The sequence below is a fragment of the Pseudopodoces humilis genome, chromosome 6, assembly GCF_049639895.1.
Source record: "Pseudopodoces humilis isolate 2021_Gansu_Grassland_sample_001 chromosome 6, ASM4963989v1, whole genome shotgun sequence".
Lineage (NCBI taxonomy): Eukaryota > Metazoa > Chordata > Aves > Passeriformes > Paridae > Pseudopodoces > Pseudopodoces humilis.
The window spans coordinates 43,343,234-43,369,919 of NC_142205.1; the positions used below are offsets into that span (position 1 = coordinate 43,343,234).

A 26,686-nucleotide genomic window follows, 5' to 3' on the forward strand; every position below is an offset into this window, starting at 1 on the left:
CTGAGAATATGACAGTTCTTGTTTGAGTATCAGTTATGTGAAACTATATGCTGCTTAAATGTTAGATCCATGACTTTTATATATATATATAAAGTCACAGACAGCCTGCAACAAGAGTTATGGCTCTTAATTTAGGAAATAACAGGCCTCAGACATAACAGCTCCTTGAAAATTTCAAGCTGAAAATTATAATCAGAAGAAGAACATTACACAGAAATGCAATGCAAATGAAATACAAGAATAAATTAGTCTCACTTCTACTCTCTCTGCTTTTCCCTCTGTTCTTTCTTTGGTTCTAAATGGACCAAAGTTAAAAAAAAACCAAAAGCTACAAAGACCTTTTAAAGGTTTTCTTGCAGATACCAGTATGAATAGAGAGAACACACTAGCAAAATTTAGATCAGCGGAAATATTATCAATCACTTCCTTCTGCATAATCATTACAGACATTCTGCACAGTAAGTTTATTTAACTTTATTATAGATGATCTAGCTTAGCCTCTGCTGTTCCCACATGCAGTTTCCATTGCTTGGAAAATACACTATAAAAGCAAACCACTATAACATATTCCTTATAGACTGAACTATATCTGAGTATAAACCTGACACTGTTCCAGAATTACAACTCCAACATTTAGAAAACATTGTGCAGTATAGCAGGTCCAAGTCTAATGGAGTGATCAGCCTGTAGGTAGATCATACTGATTTTCAACTAAATGAAACAAATCTTTAGGCAACTAGGAGTCATACTAAAGGTAGCATAAGCTCATAATGTAGATTTTCCAACTTAATCAAGATGCAATACCAAGACAGCAGTGATATGCTAGGAAATCCTCTTATGCCTATAACAGTGGAACTTCACATAGGAAAAATAAGGATTTAATTTATTAAATAATAAAATTAGGATGGTACTTGCCCTCAGACAAGGTTAGTGGCACTAGCCTTCTTCAAACACTGCCTCTGCCAAATGGGTTTACCCAGACCTAAACAAGCCTCAGCTAAAACAAGCCCAGAAACCACCTCACTTCCAGCTCCTAAGCGAGTTTTCAGGATTGCCAGCACCTGATTCAAATCACAGGTGTAGCCAATGCTCACTCCCAGGCAAGGCACACCAGGTGAAACCAGTACAGAAAGGTGGTAACACACAGGTTCCTCGTGGCTGAACCAAGGATACTGGTTCTCTTCAACAACACAGCCTCTGAGGAATAACAATTCACCTTCTACACCAGGACTTAGATGTAACTTACATGTTTTCATTACTGTTTATAGAAATTGCTTGTACATACATATTTCTTGTGGTGTTTTATTTCCTAGCCAAGTTTGGCCCTTATTTTTCAACCCTTGAGTTGTTACAATTTTGGTAAATAAAGTAAAATGGCACTATGTTCCAATTAGGAAATTGATGGCACTTTGACACAAGAACCCTCAAATCATGAGGCTGTTCATACTACCCAATCTATCACTGCATGCATGCATACACACATGATCAGCAGATCATACAAGGCAGCTCTATTAGGTCCTTAAATACTCTTTCCTGTGGTCAATAGAAATATCCTTTCCCAATCCTCAAGATCAAGTACACATTTTTGTATTTGCCATGTCCCATTACTGGTAGATAGCAAGTTGAATCCATATTCCAGACTAAAATAGTTCACTGTCACTATTAGTTCAAAGTCGCAGGAAAAAATTCTCTCTTTATACCTGCAGAGAAAAAAAAAAAAGAAAAAAAAGGGTTCCAAGGTATACAGGTGATCCTAGGGGCCTAGAAGTTTGAAAACACCCCTTACCATATTTGTTTCCAAATTTAGCAATTGGCTTCATTACTCTTCCCTGTAGGCCAATGTGTGATTTTTTGATAGACTATGGATCTGCTCTTCCAAAAGTCACAACTCCTGCTTCAAAATCTAGCAGAGATTCTTATCTGTTCCTTATTTCACATGCTGAAACAAGACACTGCAGGCAGCCTGTGAAGTATCTAACAAACACCCCAGTCTGAATAACCCATTCCCTGCTATACCAAAAGGAGACCTCACAGTCCACAAAAGGAGTAAGTATGCCTGCTAAGCATGACTTGCAAAAAATCAGATTTTAGAGCTCAAACCCTAGAAACTAAAATTCAGAGGGGTCTTCTTTCAAATAAATGGAATAGACTGATTGTTTATGGACTAAATTATATGCTGTTGGGTTTTTGCTCTCAATAAAATTCCAGTTTCCTCTCAGACATTGGTTAAATTCCTACAGTAACAAGAGACTCAGAGCAAACTGCCCCCTGGGTCTACCCTCTCTAAGATATGAGTCTACATAGTACTGAACTATCAGAGCACAAATCTTTATGCAGTGCTATTTTCCTATTCCAAGCCTCAGCATGATCTATAAACACACTGCAATAAGGAATAAATATGTAGCCTTTCCCACCTCAAAGTAAGCTGCTGAGAAAGGCAATTATTCCCAGCTTCCTGTATATGGATGTGGGCTTTCATTTATTACCTACTCGGCTACTGGTAAAAGGCTGCAAATGTTCTTCTGACGGGATTTTTTCCTGAGAAAGGAATTAAAATAACATTGAGACAATTTAAATCACAAACAATGACACTTCCCAGTCTTCCTCTCTCTGTAAGACAACCCTAATACAGCTAAAAGTTCCAGAGGAATTGTTTGGGATGGATTTCAATCCTTTTGTGCTGTCTACTCCCTTCTAAATAATATGTGCAAAGGGCAGAAGTCTGTGCAATCAAGGCAGAGTAAGGCTTTAAGTAACATGATTTTAAAATTCATTAGGTTTTAACTTCTTAGCGACTATTTATGAAATCTTCTATAACATCAGGATAACAGGATTAAAAGAAATATAATAATCTGAAATTTACCACTTTTACAGCAGTAGAGACACTTCAGAGCTATATTTAGAACCTATCCTGACAGCTGGGTAGAAATGACCTGCCAATCCCTACACAGGATCAAATAATACCTAAATCCAGAGTTCATGGAAGACAATTGTAAAGAGAATAAATTTGTTTCAGAAATAAAAACCATGTGCTGTAGCTTCACTCTGAAAAACATTTTTCATCACAAGACATTGCATGGCCCCTGCTAAGTCCAAATGAAAATGGGATTTTCCTCAAATCAGAACTATCAAAATTCTTAAATATTTCATTGGCTTAAAGACTACTACACAGGCTTTATCTTAGTTTACCTCCTATGTGAAGTTTTCTTCAGGAGAGAAGGAAAAAGGCCACTTTAATGTTTTCCATCTCTGCAACATGTACAAGATGACCCGTGGTCAGTTCTTCTCTATTAGAAAGGGATTTTTTTTCTTGGTCACTCTTTGTTGTACAAGGGAAGGATATTTCCCAAGAAAAGGAATGTGACAAACTAACTGAAACAAGATATATTGTACAAGTAACTATAGGTCAGTGCCTGCTGATGGGATCTCTCAACTGCTTCTTCTTTTATAGCACTTCCAGGCAATTTATTTAAAATATTAACATATCAGAAAATTAGTGCTACAAAACATTGTCTATAAGACATCTTATTATCTTGGGCATGATTCAGAGCCATTCAGCATCTCATACGGGATCTTGGGAAGACAAGAGGCCATAAATGTTCTAAGACAGTTTGAAGTGCCTGTGTGCACCAGTATCCTCTGCTGGAAGAAATCAGCCTCACTGATGTGTGTGTGACGGATCAGCTTCTGTTGGCAGGTGCTGACATAGTGCACAGATGACATAAGCAACAGCAGCTCATGTTCATTCCCATTTAGGCTCCACACGCCTGCGGCTTGGAACGGAATGTCATTAAATCTGTTATCTGTGCAATGTAGCTATGTAAACATTAAAGATGTTTGCATATGCCCTGGACAAGACCCTTTATTACCACAGAACATCCCCAGGCCCTGCCGAGACTGAACCTTGTTGCTCCACATAGGAGAAGTTAAGCCCCAAGATCTCAGCCGCATGGTACTGCATCGTTTGATGCCCAAGGCTTGCAAACGGCCGCCAGTAAAACAGCAGCTGTTTTTGTGTCAGCGTAAGCCCAGAAGGAAGCCACATACAACCCACTTGGAGGACATGAGCCACCAAATGCGTTTTAAACAACAGCAAAGCAGCGATCCCCATCCCTGGCTCCAGCATTCCCGGGATAAGGAGAGGACATGCGGACCCAGCGCCACGGCGAGCGGCCTGATGGGAGTTGTAGTCCGCCCGCATAGCCCGCGCTCCGCGCAGCCAGCCCGGACTGCATTTCCCAGGGGGCGCTGCGGCCGCCTGCAGCCGCCAGCAGGGCAAAGGCGGCCATGGCGGCGCGGGGGGGCGGCGGGGCCTGGCGCCGGGCGCGGCAGCGCGGCGCGGGGCGGCCGGCGCCCGGGCCCGGGCCCGGTCCTTTCCCCCGCGGGCAGAGGGCTGTCGCCTGTATCGCGAAAGGCGGGGCGGTGCCGGCGGGGAAGAGCGGGTACGGTGCCGGCACAGCGCGGGGAGAGGGGCCGGTGGAGCTAGTTCTGCCCCGGGGTAATCCCGCCTTGGGGCCGCGTCTGGGGCTCGGGGCTTGGGCAGGGCAGCGGCGGTGAGAGCAGCGGGGCCCGGTGTAAATTCCGGCTTCTGAGCGGCGTAAGGCATGCACGGCTTGCTGGCAGCGCCTGCTCAGCACGCGTTTATCTCGCAGCCCTCCCCAAGCGCTGACGGTAATCGCGGGGCCGTGACCCTCTGACTCGCTTGGCTGCGATAAGGGCCCGCAGCTCGGGAGGCGTGTGCGCTCACGTGTGCCGAGAATCAACAGCGAGGGCCGCACCAGCTTCCATGAGCGTGTTTTCGAGGGTTAGTCTAGTCCAGAAGAGGCTTTCTCTTGGAGTGGAGTATTGTGAGATCCGGGCGGTGTGCCTGAAACAGAGCATTTTATTTCTGCTGCTACTGAAAGTCACGGGCTGAACAAGTTCTCCTGTTCTCTGGTGTCCCACGAGTTTCTGCACAGCTGATCACTTCAAGAAAGTTGTGCAGACACCGGCAGAAGTGTGCTGCTGGTTCTTTAGAAACACAGATAAACATAAATCCTTGAACAAACGGCAAGAAGCTCCAGGTGCCTCATCAGTGTTGTTAGTAGGATTGAAGGAGTGACTGGTGCAAGTATCTTTCTCTCTGAGTGTAAGCCAATACACTGATTAAGGAAAGCCTGGTGTAATTTTTAATGCCATGATATGACAGAAAGGCATTTCTGAAGAGTACAGGAAACAATGGAATACATTTTTCCACCAAAATGTAAAAGAAAGCTCACATTATTTCTTAAACCTTGAAGCATTTGTATGATCAGTTGAAAACACCGAAGAATAATATTATTTCAGTGAAAGAAAATGTGTAAACATCTGAATGTTTAAACATCTGAACCTTAATCTTTCATGATAACATTCTTCTTCCTAAAGCATCAGTACAAGTGTCATCTGCATCACTAGTTTGATGTTTGTAGGGATGTCCTCCTGTTGGAGCTGTTGGAGGGCACATGGAGAAGTAAAATCTTGGCAATGTAGAATGTTCACCTTTGGAAGGAATGCTGTACTTGATATATTTATTTCATGTTTTTCCGTTGCTTGCTTATCTCCCATAGCTATCTGGCTACTCATACTGCTGAAGTTTCTGCCACAGAAATGTGATTTAATCAGTGAAATATTATTTGTGCCAGTTCATTTGTACAAGGCCAGATAATTACTTACAGAAACTGTCAAGCAATTCATACTGTAAAGGTGACCTTTTTCTCTTGTCCATATAAAGGTTATGGATGTGAGAATTGCAATTACTTTTTAGATGATATGGAGAAGCTTTATTCTGTGGAATACATTCAGAGAACAGTAGCTCTCTAGTTGAAATGATGATTTCTCTATTACCACATTACTAATGTTTATGCTAATATTCTACTAATGCTGCTCTGGAGAGCCACCTTTCCCAGCATGCAAGTGTCTATCTGACAGAGAATACATAATTTATTGTGCCACCTGTCTGTTGGAGATTTATCAAACTACCTGAGAAGTAATTCATATTTATGATGATTTGGGGATTTTCACAAGGCACCAAATTAGGGTTCATCCAGCATGCAAGTGTGCCTCATTAATTTCTCTGAGATTTCTTGTGTAAGGAAAAGTTAAAAGTTTTAAACCATTACATTTTTTTATGACATTCTTTTTTGCATATAATGAACACTGCCATGTAGTCCCTGTAGCCTCTCCAGTATCACAGCACAGCTTTTCCCATTACAGTGTAGATGTATTTGCAACATTGTTTACAGTGCTTTTACAATTACAGTTTTGGGTTTTTTTTAATAAATTAAGCATTCCTAATTCTTCTGTTTCTAGGTTTTCATGGGTTTTAATGTCATCTGTATTTAAATTGTTTCTCCCTTCTTCTCTTTCCTTTTCAGCCTTGCTCTATGGATACCAGTTGTGGGTCTGGAAATTCATGCACAGATCAGTTCCAACTCAAAACTCTTCTCTGGTTCCCAAGTCCAGTTTGCAGCACCTCCCAACTCTTTGGTATCTTTCTTTGATGCTTCTTTACCAGGGACTTTACCAGTAAGTTCAGCTGCAGTTTCATTTATGTCAGTATTAATGTCAGACAACTTTTGCATATGTTTCTAATTAATATTTTATTCTTCCCAGGACTTGACGAAATTCATATATATGACTACTTTTCCTTACTTATCTAATTTCTGATTGTTTCATAACATGAGATGCCTAGAACTGTTTCTTTTCAATTTCCTCACTCCCTAGTTATTGCCTCAGATACTTTATATCCCCTGCAAAGGAGAAAAAATCAGGAGTGTCTCTTCAATGCAGTGAAATAGATTGTGGTATTTCTTTGAGGCTAGAGTGGGTGTGTTTAGTTAGTATGCCACACAGGAAATTCCTTAAATAGGAGAGATGCCTAAAGCCCAGTGAGAGAAGACCATCTTAGATTTCTGAGTGGCTATTTGATGTTATTTTGCCACATGTTTGTTTATGTAGCTGTCATTTGCCATTTGGAATGTCTCACTGAGGAGTTACATTGCTTCCTGAGTAGAAAGTCTCCAATTTAGGAAAGTGTTAACCATTCCTATTTCCAGAGCAAAGCAATTATTAAAAAAAAGTAATCTGTGTGAGACATTGGGGATTAATAGGTCAGAATAACTAGCTAGCACTTAGCAATAAGGTTTATTAGTGAAAACTTAATAAGTGTTTGAATTCACAGCTTAATTATAACTGATGGCTATGACAGTACTGCTGTAGAATTCTCTTGAGTATCTAACAAGTTTAATATAAAAATAAAAGTTAAGAAGTTATAACATAAGCTCTTACAATACATTGGAAATAAATATTTAATAGACTTAGCATTGCCACATGCAACAACTCTGCAGAGCCTATAATAGAGACTAATTATTTAAAGTACTGACTATATTCATTAAAGTGCAGATTTGAATTTCAGTTACAGAGATGTATTTAAATCTAATTGAAGCTTTTCATCACCATAAAACAGCCTCAGATAATCTAAAATTGAGAACTAATTTGTGGCTGTATTCCTAGGGTCTTGATATATGTTATGATCCTTTAAAAGAAAAATTACGTTGTTATTATTATTTTATTTTTATTTCTGTATTTGCAAAGGTATTGAAAACTAAGGAAGTGCAGTTTAGATGCTGATAAAATTGGGACTTCTCTCTGGTTGCAGTGGCAGTTCAGAGCTGAGTTTCAGATCTAACTATATGGAAATTCTGAAAACTTTGCAGAGATAATGGGAATCTTATGCAATAATTTGGTTTTAGAAGAGTCTAGCTAGACTTTAAGACAGAAAATTAGTTCCTTTCATTTGGGGACACAGCTAGGTTAGTCAGAAAATCCAAAAGAGTTCAAGATTCTGGTTTCGGACCTTCTACTTAACCTTCTGTTAATGCACAGAAACTCTCTTAAATTGTCTAATGCTTATCTTCAGTCAAGTAGAAAAACTGATCTTGAGTGAACAAAAATGAGCATTTGTGAGGAGTTTAATTTTTCTGTATGTTACTGTGTATCAAGGGTGCAGAGTATTTGTGTGTCTTTTTTCTTTATTAATGAGGCTTTAAAATGTGGCTCGGTATGACCTTTGTAAGAAGACCCCAGTACATGTGGGCTTTGGTAGAGAAAATAACTGTACTTCAGAAGAAAAAATCCAGAACGGTTGGCTTAATTTTAAAGTAGTGATTCTATGTTAGGTTCTTCTAGCTGCTTTTATCTATACAAAGAAAAGATTTTTCTTTTTTACTGGTGAAAATAGAGTTGAAAGTGGATGTTACAAAATACATGTTCCTGCATGTTAGAATGTGATGCAAAATCCAGTCAGTAGTCATAGCTTTATTTTCCCATTGTACCTGCTGCTGCTGAGAGACCAGCATTTGTTCTGGAATCAGATGGGTTTGCTTTCTTTGTGTAAATTTGTACATGGCAATAGTGTCTGAAGCAGAATTGGATTTTGGTAAATTTTGAAAGATTGAATATTTGAAAATTCAGAGTACTTGTAGAATAAAAACAAAACAACAAAAGCAATTCTAATAAATGTTAAATTATAGCCTAATAAGACTGCTTAGAAGATAAATATTTGGCCTTTCCTTCGGACTCCATTTTGTTGAAAAATGAAAAAAAAAAAAGCAGCAAAGTTTTTATACCGTAGTTGTGCTGTCTCTAGAAGGGAATGACTGCTATTTTAACCTGACAACTATGCTGAAATTTCAGTGTCACAGGGATTTAAATTTACTGTGTGACAACAAGATGGTTGTGATAGAGAGCTGTCCTAGTATTTGCTCCTTCACAGTGGGACCAGAAGTGATGGTGCTGAAGGGAGCTTTTCATGTTGCTGTGCATTTCTGGGTCACAGTGTTGGTGAGAGCCTTTGCTGTGCTTTACACAGGAGAGGTGAAACTAGAAGAATGTGTTTCTCCTCTCCTCCTGCTTTCCTTTTTATATTTGCTTCCTGTAAGGTTACAGCTTATTTTATGCTTCTGCTGCCAGTAGGCCTTGGGATGCTCATCACAGTGGCCATTTCACTGTGTTATTCTCATAAAGTGCCTCTGAGAGACAGCTACAGGCAAGAGGAGCTATGCAGGTGCCCTCCTATTTGGCATGAGAAGGAAAAAAATGATTATAGAATCATGGGATGGTTTGAGTGCCAGGGACCTTACACCTCATCTGGTTCCAGTCCCCCTGCCATGGGCAGGGACTCTTTCCACTAGACCAGGCTGCTCAGAGATCCATCCAGCATGGCCTTGAACCCTTCCAGGGATGGGGCAGCCACAGCTTCTCTGGGCAGCCTGTGCCTCAACACCCTCACAGTAAAGAATTTATTTGTAACATCTAATCTAAACTTAACCTGTGTCAATTTAAAACTATGTCCTATCATTACAAGTCCTTGTAAAATGTCCCTCTGGCTCTCTTGTAGGCCCTCTTTAGGTACTAGAAAGTGCTGTAAGGTCTTTCTGGAGTTTTCTCAATACTGAAGAACTGCAACTCTCAGCCTATCTTCACAGGAGAGGTGTTCAAGCCCTCTGGTCATCTTCCTCCTCAGGCCCTCTCCAGTAGGTCCATGTTCCTCTTATGTTGGGAGTCCCAGAGGAGGATGTAGCACTCCAGGTGGGAGCTCACAAGAGTGGAGCAGAGGGGCAGAATCCTCTCCCTTGACCTGCTGCCTGCATTGCTTTGGATGTAGCCCAGAGAATGGTTTGCTTTCTGGACTACAAGTTTGCTTTGCTGGCTTATGCTGAACATTTCCTCAACCAACCCCCCCAAGTCCTTCTCCTTGGGGCTCTCTGCCCAGCCTATATTGGTGCTTGGGATTGCCCCAATCCAGGTGCAGGACTTTTCACTTAACCTTGTTGAACTTCATGAGGTTTGCACAGCCCCATTTCTCAAGCCTGCCCAGATCTCTCTGGATGGCATCCCTGCCCCCCAGCATGTTGACCACATCACACAGCTTGTTGTCATCAGCCAACTTGCTGAGAATGCACCTGATCGCACTGTCCCTGTCGCTGACAAAGACATTAAACAGCTCCAGTCCCTAAAGTAACTCCTGAGCACCACTCTTCCCTGGTCTCCACTTGGACATTGAACTGTTGACCACAGTTCTTTTAGTGCCACCATCCAGCCAATTCCTTGTTCACTGACAGTTTGGGCTACATCTGACTATGTATATTTCATTTCATTTCATGTAATGAAATTTGCAAAAGCTTGGGGTTTTTACCTTGTGAATGGACTTGACAATGATCTTGGTGTGGTATCTTCAGAAAACCTATTCTATACATGCTAGCAAATAGTGCACTAGACTGCAGACTGGACTAAAATTCTTCTGAGAATCCATAAAGGTGGTTGCCCTCCCAATATGAAAATTCTGAGAGGCTTTAGAAAGCTTTTTAAAGCTAAAACTGGGCTCACAGAGAAAGAATCCATGATTATCTATTTTCATGATGAAGGTGGTTGACTAAAAGTTAATTATAGCTCAGCCAGAGAAATAAAATAGTAGATCTAGCAGCTAAAGGCTGAAACCTTTTTGTCAGTGTTTAGTCTTTGTCGCACATTTCACGTTTGTCTCCTGCATGACTGAAGTGAAACCATGATCCTATTGTAGGCAATCCTTTGTATGCAAGAATATAAAGAAATAATCTAGGATTTACATAACCCAAGTTTAAATTAATAAGATTTGAATGAATATTAGACCTACAGTCTTAAATACTTTGAATTTTTTTGTATCTTCTCACGCATTTGAATTTCATTCTCCTCTTAGTGTGAACAGCATCTGTTTTATCTTTTTGGTTTTTTTTTTTTACAATAGGCTTTTCAGAAACACTTGGGCAATCAAATCACTCCTTTTCATGGAAAAGAGCAGTGCTAGAGCAGCTATCAGCCCTTGTTCCTTCTGGCATTGCACTTCTGGCACTTTCAGCTCCAGGCTCGGGCTTGTCCGAAGCTGGCGCAGCACTGCACAGTCACTGAGAGCACCTGGATCAGGCTGTTGCCTTGCAGTGCAGGGCTGCTGAGGGGGCTGCCCAGGCATGTGACAGGATTAATACCCAGTTTGGGATTATAGAGGGTGTTTCCATCTGTTCTTAGCAGTGGCAGGTACCCAGTGTTTTTCCAGATGTTTTGGGTGATGGATTACCAGACTTAAATAACATCTACAGTTCATCAGAATATATCGGATTTATCTGATGCATTTGCTTTCAAAGGCTCTGAGAGGTTTGTGTGAGATTTTGGTGGATCTGTCTGTCAGCTATTCATACTGGAACAGAAACAGCATTTGAGACCAGAATTTATATTTTACAGCTTGAAACTAGATTTATTTTTTTTTATATATATCCTGTGCCTGTTAAGTCTGGTGATTGCAACAGCTGCTTTACCAACTTGTGGTTTCAGTTTTGTTTTGACATTTTTGCTGGCATGCATGTGAATTTACTACCTTCTTGTACTACTCTGTTTTGAAAAAAAAGCCTGCTTCATATCTTGATTTTGATAACTACAGTTTTAATTGCATGCACTTTTCATGGGGAACTGAACAATCTTCTGATCATTGTATGGATGATTTTTAGCTTCCATTACATACATTTTCTTCTTTTCTTTGAAATCATATGATGGCTAGGTTTTTGTATCCATGAGCTCTCCTCTAAAAATAAATTAGTGTCAATGCCCGATGAAAAAAGTGAGTTCATGCTTGTTTTAGCCATTTACCTATGTCTAGATTCATTTAAACTCCTCATTACTTATTTTACTAAAACTGTTGTAATTGTACTTAGGAGAAAAAAGAGTACTTTTTTTTAATAGAATTTGATGGTACTTTTCTGTTGCAGTCCTTTCTTTCCTGATAATATTTGGGTTTGCAACATGCATTGTATGGTCAGTGCTTGAGAGCCTTTTCTTGCTCACACAGTCCCAGCTTGCTGGGCTTTCAGTCCAGAAAGCTTCTATAAAGAAAATCCCAAATAATTTAGAAAGAGACTAGAGGAGTGAATTAGCCTTTTAAACCATCCTCCCTGAGGATGCCTTTGTGGTTCACAGACCCTTAAATGTCCAAGTTCATGATGAGTTTAAGTCTGCCTACATAATTTCAAACTATTAATCAGTTCAAAGCTGTTGTATTGGTCAGAAGAGGCCTTTGAAAGATCATTAGATGGCTTCAGGTGACTTTCAGGACTGGGTTATGGTGCAGGTTGTTTCTCATTCTATTTCTTTGTGTTCCATAGGATCATTCACAGCCCCAGGTTTACCTCTGAAACCAAACTTCTTCACTGGGGTCTGAGAAATATTATATTTCCTCCATTGCTGCAGCTGCTTAGCTCAACTTGATATCATACTTAGGCCATTTTTTCTGGAGATGTCTCTGCTCTGCTGTGTATTGAAGTATTTTGTGACATTTGTTTCTTCTCTGTCAAGCTTTGAAGGAGTCTCTTGTAACATTTTCTCTCACTTTTTGCTATGTCTTATATATTTATGAGTATTTCTGACCCTCATTCTGGGTGTTTTAATCTTTTTGTCAAGGCTAACAATTCAGGTTGGGCTGTTTCCTTAGCACCTCAGTAAGTGTTGAGCTCTCTGTTCTTGTTGGCTTTACTCTTCATCCTTAACAGGTCCCTGTGGCTGATGCAAACTTGCCAGTTAGAATGGCATGAAGTTGATACAACATCTAGCTATCACCTATTTCAGCAGATCCTTCAATGCACCAGTGATGTTGCCTGTGTATTTTCTTTTACCTCTTGTGTTGTTTCTTTTTAATTGCTTTACCTTTTGTTTTACACAGGTATTTTTCTACTTCTTCATGTGGGAGCAGGAGTTGGCAGTATCTTGTTTCCTTTATTTCACACAGTCCTATTACTGCAGTTGTTCTGCCATCTTTGACACTTTTGGACAGCACAACCCCTGCATGACATATCAATGTACCCGCTTTCTGAATTCATTTGGAAATGGCTGCTGAAATGCACATTAGCTTTTTGCATTAGCTTTTCTCATTGGGCTGGGAATTTCTTTAAGTTGGACCTGAGAGGGGATTTATTTTTGCAAATTTCTATTACCTCTGTTATCAGTCACTATAGGTGTTCTGGCATCCTTAAGATACTGATTTTATTTCATTTTCTCCCAGTATGTAGACAGTCTGAATCTAGAGATGACTCCATTTGAGGAAATCCGAGGTGCTATGTTGCCTATATGTGTATGTAAACAGCCCTCTCTTAAGCAAAAGTTTTGAGGTTCTACCAATTTCTTAGCATTTTAACTTTGCAAATGGACCTCTTGATACTTCATTCTTCTTCTTAGCAATTATTTCTTTGAAGAGTTTTTCATTAAAAGGTGTTTAGGGAAGCATTGTCCAACAGTAATGACGGATAATTGTAGACTGGGCCTTTGTTATCTTCCTGGTTAGCTGTCTGGTGAGTAATGTTGCATAACTGTCAGGTTTTTGTATTTTGTTTGAAACTTATATTGGCACAATTAGACTGTAATTGGTTCCTGGGGTAAAATTAATTTCTTTGTGTTCTCTCTGATTATCAGTTACCTTGCCACCTTAAATATGAGTGTATTTGATTTTGAGAGTATTGTGTAAACTTCTGCAAGTGATGTTTATTAGTTACATATGCAGATTTCGCCACAAGGAAGGGCTGTTAATTTCTACACAGAAATGCTTGTTACGCAGTTTTGCTGCCAAGTTCTGCCAAATCTTCCTCAAAAAAATTTTAGGCTTGTAGAGAGTTGTTATGAATATTATAGCAAGGATATAAAGAAGAAATTATCAATTTAGTCTCCCCTGTGATCTCAGTTTATTTTGGGCTGCTGCTCTTCAGATACTTGTGACACTTTATACTCATTTTGGGATTTTGATGAAATGAGAAGATGGGTGAGTCACAGGAGAGTTTTGGAGTCACTGCTTAGGTAAAAAAAACTAGGGATATTATTTAAAGGAAATTAATCTCTGTTGGTTCTGCTGTTGCAAAACAACTTTTATTAAAAGCAAATAATTACCATTTTCTCTGTTACAATTTCTCTCAAATAATTTCTTAATAGCTTTTGGCAAGACTTGTTGCATTATGTTTTCCTGAATTAGTAGAATCTTTTACCTATGTGTAAAATACCACTAGTGGTTTATTCCAAATTTGTATATTGTGCTCTCTTAAGAGATCTGGGTCAGCCTGATGGCTGAGAACAAATAAGCATGTTTTGGGAGATAGCTGTTGGAGAAAAAAGGAATGAGAGAGTCGGAGCAAACGGCTGAGAGTTTAATGTGCATTTAGTGTGGGCTCTCAGACACACAAAAATTGCAAGAAGGAGCAGAGGGCAGATAGCCAAGACTTAGAAATAATAGAAAATGACAGTAAATGGGTATCAAAGACCAGAATTTGTTACGACTCAGAAAACCATGGAGTTAGCTCTCACCAAGCCTACGAGCAAAGGACCATCTGCAAAGAGAAACAGGGTAGGAGTTGGTTTACAAGCTATTTTGTCCTAAATGCTCTGTCTTCATTTAAGAAATTAAAAAAATCTATGTTATGTTGGAGAAGGCAGATGATATGCACATTCAAAAGCCTTTTTTTCCTGAAACTCAGTGTAGGAAGAAAGGTCTGAGATGGTTCTCCTTAAACATCTTCTTCCCTTTGGATTTCTTCATAGTCTGTAATTTAAGTTTTAGCCATTGCTCAGTTTCCTACCTCCAGCAGCAGTGAAATGTTATCACTGGATCTTCCTGCATTAAATGTGCCCTGGATCATATAGCATTAGCAGTGATTTAAATTACAGCTGGCATTAGAGAGGGAGCATCCTTATGAGCAGTCAGAAAATGCCATGTGGCAGATGCAGAAGACTAATATCAACAAGGGAGAGCATGGATGTTAGAGAGGTCCTGGAATTCTTTATGGAAACACCACATAAGCATAGCATTTAGTTATGAGTTTCATGAACCACTATATCACCATTGCATTGTCCTGTCTTCTCTGTGGGCTCTCCTTGGAACTGGTTCTGCAGGGTAGAATTTTATTTGTTTTTAGATGTTGCTGATCAGAAAACATCAGAATATGATCTGGATTGGCTGCTACCCAGAAAACAAATATATTCTATTGACACCATTGAGCACTTTGCCCACTCAGTGGTCTGAATGGGCTTTTCCTTCTGTGTTTCTTCTAGCAACTCCTGTTGGGCTGAGAAACCTTAAAGTCTGTCATTATTGAAATATGTTTGTATCTGGTGTTACCTTCTGTTTTTCTTGCTCCCAGGGGGTCAGCATTTTTCCCTACTGCTGCTGCATTTTTCTGGTCATCGCTAACACTGGAAGGTGCTTCCTTCATCCTAAGCCTTGTGAAACAAGCTTTCAGCCAAGCTCTTCAGCTTTGAGAAAGTGTGCCCTCTTATTCTGTTGAGTACACCTGAAGTAGTGTGTTTGGCAGTTGAGTACTTCTTGATGGCAGAATTGCTTGGTTTTTAGATATGACTGGAATCATTGTGTGCTGCTTCACCACAAGGCAACTTTGCCACTGGACAAGGTTAGCAATAATATGTTTTGTATAGCAATGTATAGCTTTGGTACCGGATTATGGAAAAGTAAAGTTACAAAGTGCAATAAGTATGTTTAATGCCCCTCCTCACTTTCGTTGTTTCAGTTTCTGAGCTGCCATTTTGTTCTCTTAAGCTGGAATCTCTTTTGATAAAGCTAAGATCTCAGTTTAAAATGTCTGGTGCCTCTTCCCCTTCTGTCTTAACCCCTTCCTTGGGGGAAATAACATAATGCTCATACTAGGGCAGCAAACATGCTATGAAGTAGCATACTGGACTAAGTGCAGAGGACACTAAACTGAAGCTTTTAAAAATTTCTCTGAAATTTGATTCCTCAAGTTTTGGAATGTAGGTTCTTTAAACACCTAACAAATGACAGGACTTAAGTTATCTTGATTTTTAATTTTTTATTGCATGCTTTGGGGGAGGGAGTCTGGTTGTAACCTATTGAAGTAAATTTAAGAAATAGTCAGCTCTTGTTTTATTTTATGTACATTCTGTACATGCATAGCTCCAGTTGGTCCCTTCTCTGTGTGTGGGAGGATGCCAAGGCAGAATGCTGCAGAGCAGTAAGTACTCATCTACAGTGTCAGACTGAACAGCCACAATTACACTGGGACTAAGTACATATAAGGGTATTCTATTTTGAAGTTTAACTTATGATTGCACTTCAAAGAACCATATATTGCAGCAATTTGGTACTTTTAACTCAGCTAGAATAGTAAGACTGAGTATATCCATTAGTAGAAGCAAATAAAAATCAGAGTGAGATGAAATAGAAGTACTTGAAAATGTGATTAGATATATCTGTTGAGGTTTCTAAAGATTACTGTCTGGTCTACAGAGAGCTGGCTGAGTACATTGTACTACTTCCTTCCTTCAGATATTATTTTGAATGAAAAGGAGCTAAAATTAAATGTTTCTTAGATAAACAGTCCTGTAGGTAATCTGATTAATGCTGATTTTTTTCATGATTGTAAGTAGGATTGAAGGTCTTAAGATAGCCAGTGAATATTAAGTCTATTTTATTAAAATGTGTGACCTAGAATCAAAAACTTCACAAATTTTGGGGGAATTATTTTGATTTTGTCGTTTTTAGTACAAGGAATATTTTCTTCTGTAAGATAGGCTTCCTGGGTGCAAATGTTACTGCAGAGATTATTGGGGTTTTTTTTGCAAAAGGTAGCAAAAATAAACTTTTTCCAGGAGAGTAATTTAGATATTTTTTCTTTCTTTTTCCCAGTTATCCTACCTACCCTCTATAAAATCTAAACATGCTAATTTATTAAATATAGAAACATACATATTTATGTAAAAAGGTGCCAGCTTTCTTTAATATATTTCTATAAGGATTAAACCTGTTGTTAAAGAAAAAGATGTTAGAAAATTGATTTTGGTGGGAATTTTTTCTGCTGAAGGTATTATGTATAGTTTTGAATAGCTATTGAATATTGTATTTAAAACTAAGGTCTTGACTAAACTGATCTTGAAAGTAAAGATAAATTTTTAAAAGGAGCCTTTCCACTTGTGGTCTAGATGTAAAGAATAGACAAGTAGCAGGAATAGAGAGATCTTGGTTGGACTGTTCTTTCATTCCTTTAGTGCTCAGTTACCATGGTGCTGTGGCAGGAGACCATAGCTACAAGGGAAATGGTGCTGGTGTTGTGATGCCATTGTTAAGGTTTCTAATGAGTTTCCAATACAAACAATCTACATTTCCTTTTGTAATAGCTCTCTAGGATTTTCTTCAAATACTAGGAGGGATGCTTCCAATTTAGAAGAGCAGAAATTATGAAGAAGTCTTTATGGACTATTGTGTTTTGTCCATAGCTACTGCAGGAACTAAAAAGCTTGCTTTCAAGGCCAGCACTTTGCTAACATAGCAGACAGGCAGCTTGTCAGTTCAAGCCAGTAATTTAAATCTTTGGTGCTAGTCAAAGCTGTCAACTTAATAACAGCTTACTGCATAAACAAGCTGGAGGACTTACTCTGGGTCATTAGTATGGGAAGTTTCATGAACTGAATTGATGTTTATCACTGGAGATTATTTGAAAAGCAAGGCTTGTTTGAAGGAAAGGTAGTAGTTTGCTTAAGCAATTCTGCTTTGTGCTTACAGCCTTGGTCGTGGCAGTGGGTAGTAAAAGTCACTTCAGATATGAAGCAGTATTAGATAGGTTTTGATTTTTGAAGAAGAAGGTCATCTGGTTGGGTTTGGGTTGTTTTTTTAAAGGCAAACAGGGCAGAGGAAGCGGATTGGCATGGCAGCCATCTCAGTGTGCCATAGCAGGAAAGATCTGCTTTGCAAAGCCTTCTCTCACCACTGACATCAGTGAAGGAATAGCACGGGAAGTTGAATGAGTAATGGTGCATAAACAATGATTTGGCTACTATGATCTGGTACACTGGGGACACTTACACATCAGAGTCACCTAAATGCTTAGTAATACTACATAAAAAATAATCAGTACTTCATGTTTTTATGCCAGTTTTTCCCCAGAGCCACCAAAATGTTTCATCAGCAGTAGAGCAAAAGATTCTCTCTGGTTTAAGTAATATATATATGTGGGGATTATTTCTTTTCACCTCAAAACAGTGTTATCCCTTAGGACAATGAATAAGATCCACACTACCCTGTTGGAAGTAAAAATTGAAGAGCAGTGAAGTGCTATCGAAGCTTTCACTAATTGTGACTCGGGAGTTGGGTTTTGTCTTGTTCGCTGATTGCAGTCACTCACAACCCCCACGCCATCAGGAACTGTAGCAAGGTATTTGTTCACTGCTTTGAAGCAGTGATGTTTTGAGTCTCCCACTCCTTATGGAAGCTTAATGGGTTTCTGGTGGCCAGTTTTTAAAGGACTGACTGGCAAGGGCCTCACTAATTTGTAAAGCTGAACTGGATTGTGCCATAAGGCTTTAGTAAGAGGAAATTTGCCTGTGTATTTAGAAATATGAAGATATTTTAAACATTGAACAGTTTGACTACCACTGTTACAGAATTCCTTAAACAGTAAAAAAAAAAGTGTCTGTACTGTCTGGAAGCATTTAATTATTGAAAACAGGAGTATCTACTATACAATGAACTGCAGTTATGCTACTAAAATAAATTATTACTTTGTAGTTACCAATTTTCTTTAGAGTCAAGACTAATTGTGTGCATTTTGCTGTGGATTGGTATTTCAAAGGGAGATTGTTCTTTCTTTTTGCTTGTCTAGAATTTGCTTTATGTATCTCTTAAATTTTTTAATAAGTAAAATATGCCTGAACAGATGATGTGTTCTAGTTAGCCGTATATAGCTACACTAAAGATCTGAAAGTTCCCTTGTTAAATGTCTTAAATATTTAATTTCTTTTCTGTATAAGCAATTTTAAAGTTTTTGTTACATGAAGAGTTGCCCATATCCTCTCGTACTATTTTGATTTTTGAAAACTAAATGAGTAAAATAAAGAGATCCGTTTTCTGGCTGAAGATGTGGGATGATGGGAAATGTACAGCTGCTTAATATGTTTTCAGAAATCAGGCTGGAGAATATAAAAAGTAAATACTGTCAGAAACATGGAAGAAAACATTATTTAAGCCTTTTATGTTCTGGTCAATGCAGATGAAGTCATGTACATTCTTTTACATAATGTGCTCCTTTAATGGTCCTGCTGGAAATAGACTTCTTGGCAGCTGTACAGTGCAGAACAAGATGGATAAAGTTCTGTTCCTGTTTCAAAATGCTGTAAGTGTGAGCATGTCAGAATTGTACTAAGACAAATTCAGTCTTTTTTCCTTTTCAGTTTCATCTATTTGATGTTAGTTAAACGAACTGTTAAATTAATGAGAGCACATCTGAAAAAAACATCATTTGTCAGTAGTTTTTGGAGTGAAATTTTCTTTCTCCTCTGGATCCTGACCCTGCTGAGAAGATGGAAGGGTGTAGTGCTGAGAATCATGAGCCCATGGTGAAAAACTGCATTTAACTCTTTATTTCTTTGTGAAGACCTTGCTGGATCTTTAGATCACATGGCATTCTGCAAAAAACCTTAATGACATGGGTTTCTAGGGTGCTGGAAATGTGTATACTTGCAGCCATGGGTCAGTTGCTATCTTTTGGGTTCTGTTTTAGCAAAGGTGTAAGTGTGCATCATTTTATCCTGGTTAAGCAAAGCATTAAAATCTATGCTATGTGTAGCTACTCATAAATTCACTGTGGTTCTGTGGTTACAGGTGTTCTGAAGTGTTCTATTGTAACAGCACTGCAGTCCCTAATGCAAATCCCCTGTGTTTCAAATTCCCAGTATGAGCTGACAGCTGGTTACAAGTCAGTTATCATGGGCTGTGATTTGTCTCCTGTACCCTCAAAGATTCAAAAGCACTGAGTGTTTGCAAAAGTAGCAAGCCAGAACAGTGCACACCTCCATATGTGGTATGACAAAATGACTGAATAGCTTGTTTTTTCATCTTAAAGCTTTGCAGATTTATAGCTACCACAACTTTAATGATGAATAAGAACTACCTACACAAAGAAAGAGATCTAATGATGACTGAAGGCAAGTGAAATTGAATATATGCTCCTTATAAGGCAGTGTGTGGGAGACACATTTGTAACATACTGAGTATCTGAGCAAAACCATGTGTCATGTTTCCTTAGGTTCTCAACAGGAGATGTGTAGAAGCAGCAGTGATGACAGGCCTGGCTCTCAACTGCAGCATAAACAAGAAGTCCTTGTTTGACAGAAAGCACTACTTCTATGCAGATCTGCCTGTAAGTATGCAGCATGGCTGGTCCCTCCTGGGCTGTAGGAGGGACAAGTCTGGAGTAGGGATGGCAGTAGGGGAGGAGTGCAGAGATGCTTTTTCTGTTTTCAGTCAGTGCTCTGCTCACCCCAACAGGATGCTGCACTGTGCCCTGATGGAATAGGCAGCTGTACCCTGGTGCTCACTGATTGAATATGATTGCTCTGATTGCTGACTCCTTTCTTAGCTGCACAATTCCAGTAGCCTAATGTAATTAGATTGGGAGCTGGAGCTGCTTTGTGCCTTAAGTTGTCCATTCCTGGTGTTTTGTACTAATAGTCTGTTAGGGTAAAAGCAATCTGATAAAAGTCCTTCATTTAAAGTGAATGTATAAGTAACACAGGCTCCAGTAGAATAAACACAGTAGTGTCTTTATTGTGTGTGCTTAGGGACCTAAAAATATTTAATTTCCCTTCAAAACTTTCCCGGTCATGATTCCAATAAATGAAAAAACCAAAGCTATTGAGAAGTTGAATCTTTGCAGTGTGGTTTTTTTGGTTGATTTCATATTGTGTAGAAGGTAAGTCGGATGTATTTTGCTGCATTTGATATGGATGCAGAAATATTGAAATAGTTTAAGAACCTGAGTTCAGTCCTTGCAACAGGATGCAGCAGTGTTTGAGCCTTTTTTTTCTCTGTAATGGTATTAAACCTTGCTGATTTTTAACTTCTTTTTTGCATGAGCTTATTTGTACTGAATGTTCAGTTTAACACTGATCTGTCGAAGGGAGGAAGCTATTTTTAGTTTTGGTGTTTTGGGGGTGAAGATTTGATGACATTAAAAGAAAAATATGTGCATTTATTTTATTGAGGAAAAATCAGGCATGTTAGCTTGTCCTCTCTTTAGGTGAGGAGTCTCAGACATCCAGAGAAGCAGAAGGGAAACCTCTCAGATCCCAGGTGAATCTGTAGAGGTGCTGTATTATTAACCAAATTACTTTCTTTCCCACTCTTGTTCAGGCACTGAAAATATTTTGAGATTAAAGAAAACATTTTCAAATACAATTGCTTCCCACCTTAGAAACAGAATTGTATTAGAGTTGTCCACTGGAGACCTGGATCTCAGAAGAGATTTGTTTTATTCTCTTCTGGGTTGGGAACTTTTGGCTCTTCTGTGAAGCTGCTATAATTTTGATTTGGTTTCTGGGGATAATGTTGCAAATATTTGTAAGTCATTTAGAAGCCCTTTTACTGGGAGCTATGCAGTGACCTGCTGGGAATGTGAAAAGCGAACTTAGCGGTTTGAATTGCCAATACTTTTTTTTAAGCATATAGAACTATCTTAAAACCCATTTCAAGACCTGAAGGGTAAAAAGGTGAAATAGTGGGAAATAAATATGACTTTCGAAATTCCTTTACATGTCGTAAAGAAACATCAAAAACATCATAGACAAATTGTTTGCAAATTACCTTTAGCACTTACTCTGTTAAACTGAAATCACTCATATTCTTGTGATGTCTGCTGCTGTCAGCTTACTGATAGCAGCTATATGGGTGAATGTTGTCCTGGGAAAGAATCCACATCCATGTGTCCAAGAGAGCAGTTGAGATGGAAGAAACTGTGGGACTCTGCAGACATGAATTACAGAATCATCTGGTCACATAAGCATGGAGATTTAGTCAGGGAGATGCTGACACATTTTATTAGCTTGAAACATGTTGTTCTGGCTTTTTACTGACTGACTTCTGCAGTTTAAGCGCTGACAATAAACTGCCCGACCTGCATTTCATAGTGAGCAGTCTAGTCAGGAACCCTGTAATAAGATGCAGAGTTTAGGCTAATGAGCTGAATAGAACCGATAAATCCAGCTCTTAGGGTCATTTGACAATGGGATTATTGTTACTCCTGAAAACAGGGCTTTGGATGGGAAATGGGATTCGTATTATTTATTGTCACTCAATATATCAGCCTTTTAAAAAATCATTTTAATGAGAACTTTTAGGAGTTGAGAAGAGCCTGTGATTAGCATAGGCTGCAGAGTCAGTTATTATTTTTCTTACAGTGATCATGTCTAGTAGGTCATGCACTTCACTGCATATATAAATTGGGGTGTTGACAGGGCCAGACCACTGTTCTCCATTCCAGTGCCCTGGAATTCACCATCTCTGCATTTTAGAGTAACCTCATCTTCCCTACAAAATATACAAATACTCCTCCCAATTAATTTGTGTCTGGCAGACTTTTTTTAATTTTTTTAAAATTTTTTAATTTGCCATAGGTAGGTGAGGAAGGAGGAAGCAAAGGGGGACCCCACCTCAGCTGCCATTGATTCCCTTCTCTATTTTTACGTCACTGCAGTTATTCCAATACCTTGTCACTGTCAGCCACTGTTTTGGCCAGCAGTTTCCCCTTTGAGTGGAGTCCCAGGCGTGAGGTGGCATTTATCAGCCATGTGCCTCATGTGGGCTGGCAGTGTCTTATCTTTTAAATTGCTACATTAATGGAATGGAGCTTTCTCATTTTCTTGATTTCCAGACCTCCACCCCTTCCCTCTCTTCCCCTCTAATGAGAACAATTTGGAACAGACAGAGAGGGATATGCAGACTGTTGGGAGGATGAGTGATAGCCCCAGATTGGGGATGGAAATACAGTAACTGGCTTCAAACAAGATGTAACAAGGTCATGGAACTAAAGGCGTGGAAGAACCTCCTCTAGTCCATTTCCTGCCCCAGGGCAGTATCGGAGAATTGGCAAGAGATTGTGGAGTTGATTATTTCAGCATTAGTATGGTGTCCTATATTTGTCTATTATTGAGAAGTCCTTGTATTTTTTCAAGACTTCCAGCTTCTTACAGTTATGTTGAATTCTAGACTCATCTTCTAGCTTGCTTCCTTTCCATCTAAGCAAAGTAACTTTTGAATTTACACGTGCATGTATTCTCTTGTGTAGGCTGCTATGAAAGATGTTGCATTTTCAGTTTTGTCCTTGGTCAATTATATTTGCGCTTGGTCTGCTTTCTGAAAAGTGAATGTTTCAATTGATTATAAAGCTAATTTTGTTGACAGGCTGGCTATCAAATCACTCAGCAAAGAGTTCCTATTGCAGTAAATGGAAGTCTGTCATACAGTCTCTGCAAAGACAACAAGATGAGCCAGATGGTGACCAAAACTGTGAGGATTAAACAAATTCAGTTGGAGCAAGACAGTGGAAAAAGTCTCCATGATGACACAAGGAGTCAAACACTTGTGGACTTGAACAGGGCTGGTAGGCTTGGATTACTTCCCTATTTTTCTCTTCCTTTTGGGTTAAGATGGGTCTTTAAAGGTAAATAGATGACAGGAAACAGGCAAAAAATAAAAACAGCTTTATGGCTTTCTCCTTGAAAAAATCATTTATGAAAATTACTGTTACGCTTGAAACAGATGAATACTTGGTTTTTTTAATGGTCAGTAAACCTTTCCCATTTGCTCTTGGTTGTTGGCAATTGGCAGTAGCATGTTAGAAATCTCTTGGCTTCAGTTTGCTCAAAACTGTGTCAGTCATAGAGCCACTCAGCTATTTAAGCTCTGTACTTATGTATTGTTATAAAAAATAAGATGTAACAGATCAAGTGAATCAAATTTGTATATAGAAAGAGCAGCTGTTGGAATCTCTTGGTGCATGAGTCAGACATTTCTTTTAATTATTAGCTGTGAAGAAATGTAGATTTTCTCTTTTAACTTGGAAATTGTAGATGGAGCGATCCAAAGGAGTGTACAGCATGGCTGGCCTAGACTGATTGGGATGAAGTACTCTGGTGTCTATTGAGGCTGAGGGCTGTGGCTGCTCAGATACCTTGAAAGCTATGTCCTGAAGCTAAAAACTAGACCACATCTGTTAACAGTTCTGCCTGCTCCAAAATTAGTTTAAGATAAAGTAAATTTGCATCTGGAATCCCACTGGCTTTAAATGAAAGTCCTTCTAGAGAAAGGCAGAAGAGGAATGGGTCCTTCCGATCTGCATGTCCTCAAAGGGTGGAGGGTTGTGTGCAGTTCGTTACTTTAAAAAAATACACAAAAATTTTTTATAGCAGCTAGGCCCTTTGTGACAGTTACTAAATAATACACGGGGGTTTATGGTTTTTTGGGTTTTTTTTTAAGAAGCCCAAGCTCTTTCATGTGTTAGCCAGTTGCACTCTCATGTGCCAAGATCAAAAGCTATTTTTGAATCCTGTCTCTTTCCTTCATAGGAGTCGGTCTCATGGAGGTTGTCATGGAGCCTGATATGTGCTGTGGGGAAGAAGCAGCTGCAGCAGTCAGAGAGCTTCAGCTTATTCTGCAAACACTTGGGAGCAGCCAAGCAGTCATGGCAGGTACTGAGGGGAGAAAGGCATGTTCCCTTGTCACCAGTAATTCTCTGCATTTGCAGGAGTTTTACAGCTTCTGGTTATTTTGCTCTGTGGTTGCTTATAATGCATAGCCCTTTCTAGCTGTTATTTTTACGATCCTCAGAGTCTGTCCTGATGCCTGCCATGCTTATAGGCCTGCCTTTGTCTGCAGAACTTTGCTGTGCTAGATGTTATGTTTCCTCACACAATAATTTTACAGGATAAAGCTAGGCAGGAAGAAATGTCCCCAGGGTTCTTGTGGTGCTTCTCCCCATCTCTTTCCATCTTGCTTGCTACAGCGCTGCAGCACAGAAGATCTGTAGCAAGGATTAATTGTAGAGTATCAAAGGGACAAAGTAGTGGGAGCATGGATCATCTTCTAAATGTCAGGACTCAGTCATAAAATTGATGTAGGCAGTAAACTTGTGCTGGTGTCATGGATGAGATGGAGTAAACAACAGCATGTACAGAAATGGGTGCTGGGGTTGATTTTAGCCAAGATTACCTATCTTTCTGTGACCACTTCCTCTTGCAGGAAGCATTGCTTCTGGTACCAGCTCTTTCTGTAATTTTAAGGCCCTGATTTTCACACTAGGTGGTGTGCAGAAGCATAGACTACATTCAGCCTCCTAACTGGGGATTGTGTCTCATTAATTTTAAGATTCAGATCATGCCCTTTTTCCTCAGTCTTAATGTTACCAAAATTTACAGCCAGCCCGTGGTTACAGGTAGCATATAGCAGACATCTGCTTAAGAATTTAAAAGTGGTTTCAGGCATTCATTCTGTCCATACATATCCACAATTATCAGCTGCTTATTAATGTTCACAGTGTAAGATATATTTTTGCCTGTGACAGTTGGCCTCAGTGTCTGGCAACAAATTCAGTCCATTATACAAGTGGATGTCTCCTGGAAAACTGAGTCAGAGTGCTCCATGCATCACACAATAAATGGGATCCAATAAATGTTGGCTACTGATGCAGCTTTAATTTAATGTAGCGGGAAATAATAATAGCTAGACATTATCTGTTTCTCTGAATCTTTTCTCATACAAGTGTCCCACATGTCAAATAAGGCACACTTGTCAATATTAAGCAGCCAGTTTGGATGCTTCTTCAAGGGCCTTCATGGGCATACCTCTCTACAATCATTTTTCACTACTGAATTTGGGCCTAAGATTGCCATTGGAATTACATTGTGGTATCTTTTATCGCAGGGACATTTCTGACTTTATATGAGAATCCCAGTATTGGAAATATTTTTCTTCCAGGATAGTTAGCTATAAAAGTATTTGGATTTTTTTTTTTTCTAAGTGAAGGTTTTTGGGGCTTTTGCATGTACACTGAAGACTTGTGCCCAGATTTGTCAGATGTTATTTAATTAACAACAAATACATGAAAAGATGCTTTTATTGTAAAATGAAAGAAAACTAAGCTGGGTTCAAAGAAAAAAAAGCCCTTTTTTGTTTATTTTTTTTGTTTGGTTGGTTTTGGTTTTTTGTTGGTGGTGGTTTTTTTGTTTTGTTTGGCTTGGTCTTTTTTGTTTCTTTTAGGAACTTTTGCAGCCTGGGTCTTTTGCTTATGCCTGATTAAATTCATTGTCTGGTCACCGTGACACCTACATCCAAGTAGAAACAGGTCATGTCTCAAATGAAGCAAGGGCAGGACAAGACTATTCCTCATTTGGAACAAGTACAAGTCTCACCCCAAAGAGGGTGCACATGCAAAACACTTCCCGTGAAAGGGATACTGGGTCATTCCAGCATCTTTGTCTCATTTGCATGGCTGGCAAGGCTCTATGAAGACAGAGGAAATTAGTGTGCTGTCATCCAGCCTGCTTTTACAAATTGTACCAAGGCCTTGCCGGTCAATTCAAATCCATTGACCGGAATGGGTTCTGAAGCCCTAGCATCTTCAGTTTTAACTCTGAGCCATTTTGCACTCTCATTTATAATTCTATAATATTATAATGTATGCAATCAGTAGGCATTTGTTCTTTATCTGTATCTGAAATAAAAAATGAATTTAAAAAAAATACAGGGAAAGGCTACAGATGTTCACTGTGTAATATGGGGAAAATAATGTTTCTTAACATTCCAGGATGT

General features: G+C 39.2%; 1 protein-coding gene and 1 long non-coding RNA gene across 2 annotated transcripts in view; one reads left to right on the plus strand and one right to left on the minus strand.

Moving 5' to 3' along the window:
• The window catches only part of LOC148184160 (uncharacterized), a 133,552-nt gene extending 132,545 nt beyond the window's left edge, over nucleotides 1–1,007 (minus strand). The window contains exon 1 of the long non-coding RNA XR_015772785.1: nucleotides 916–1,007. This is a non-coding gene — a long non-coding RNA (uncharacterized LOC148184160). The remainder of the gene's footprint in view (nucleotides 1–915) is intronic.
• A 3,280-nt stretch (nucleotides 1,008–4,287) lies between these two features.
• GATB (glutamyl-tRNA amidotransferase subunit B) overlaps nucleotides 4,288–26,686 on the plus strand; it is a 42,198-nt gene continuing 19,799 nt past the window's right edge. The window contains exons 1-5 of the mRNA XM_005517554.3: nucleotides 4,288–4,442; nucleotides 6,393–6,543; nucleotides 20,130–20,243; nucleotides 23,282–23,480; nucleotides 24,445–24,567. Coding sequence (XP_005517611.2) covers nucleotides 4,288–4,442; nucleotides 6,393–6,543; nucleotides 20,130–20,243; nucleotides 23,282–23,480; nucleotides 24,445–24,567 — 742 coding nt within the window. The remainder of the gene's footprint in view (nucleotides 4,443–6,392; nucleotides 6,544–20,129; nucleotides 20,244–23,281; nucleotides 23,481–24,444; nucleotides 24,568–26,686) is intronic.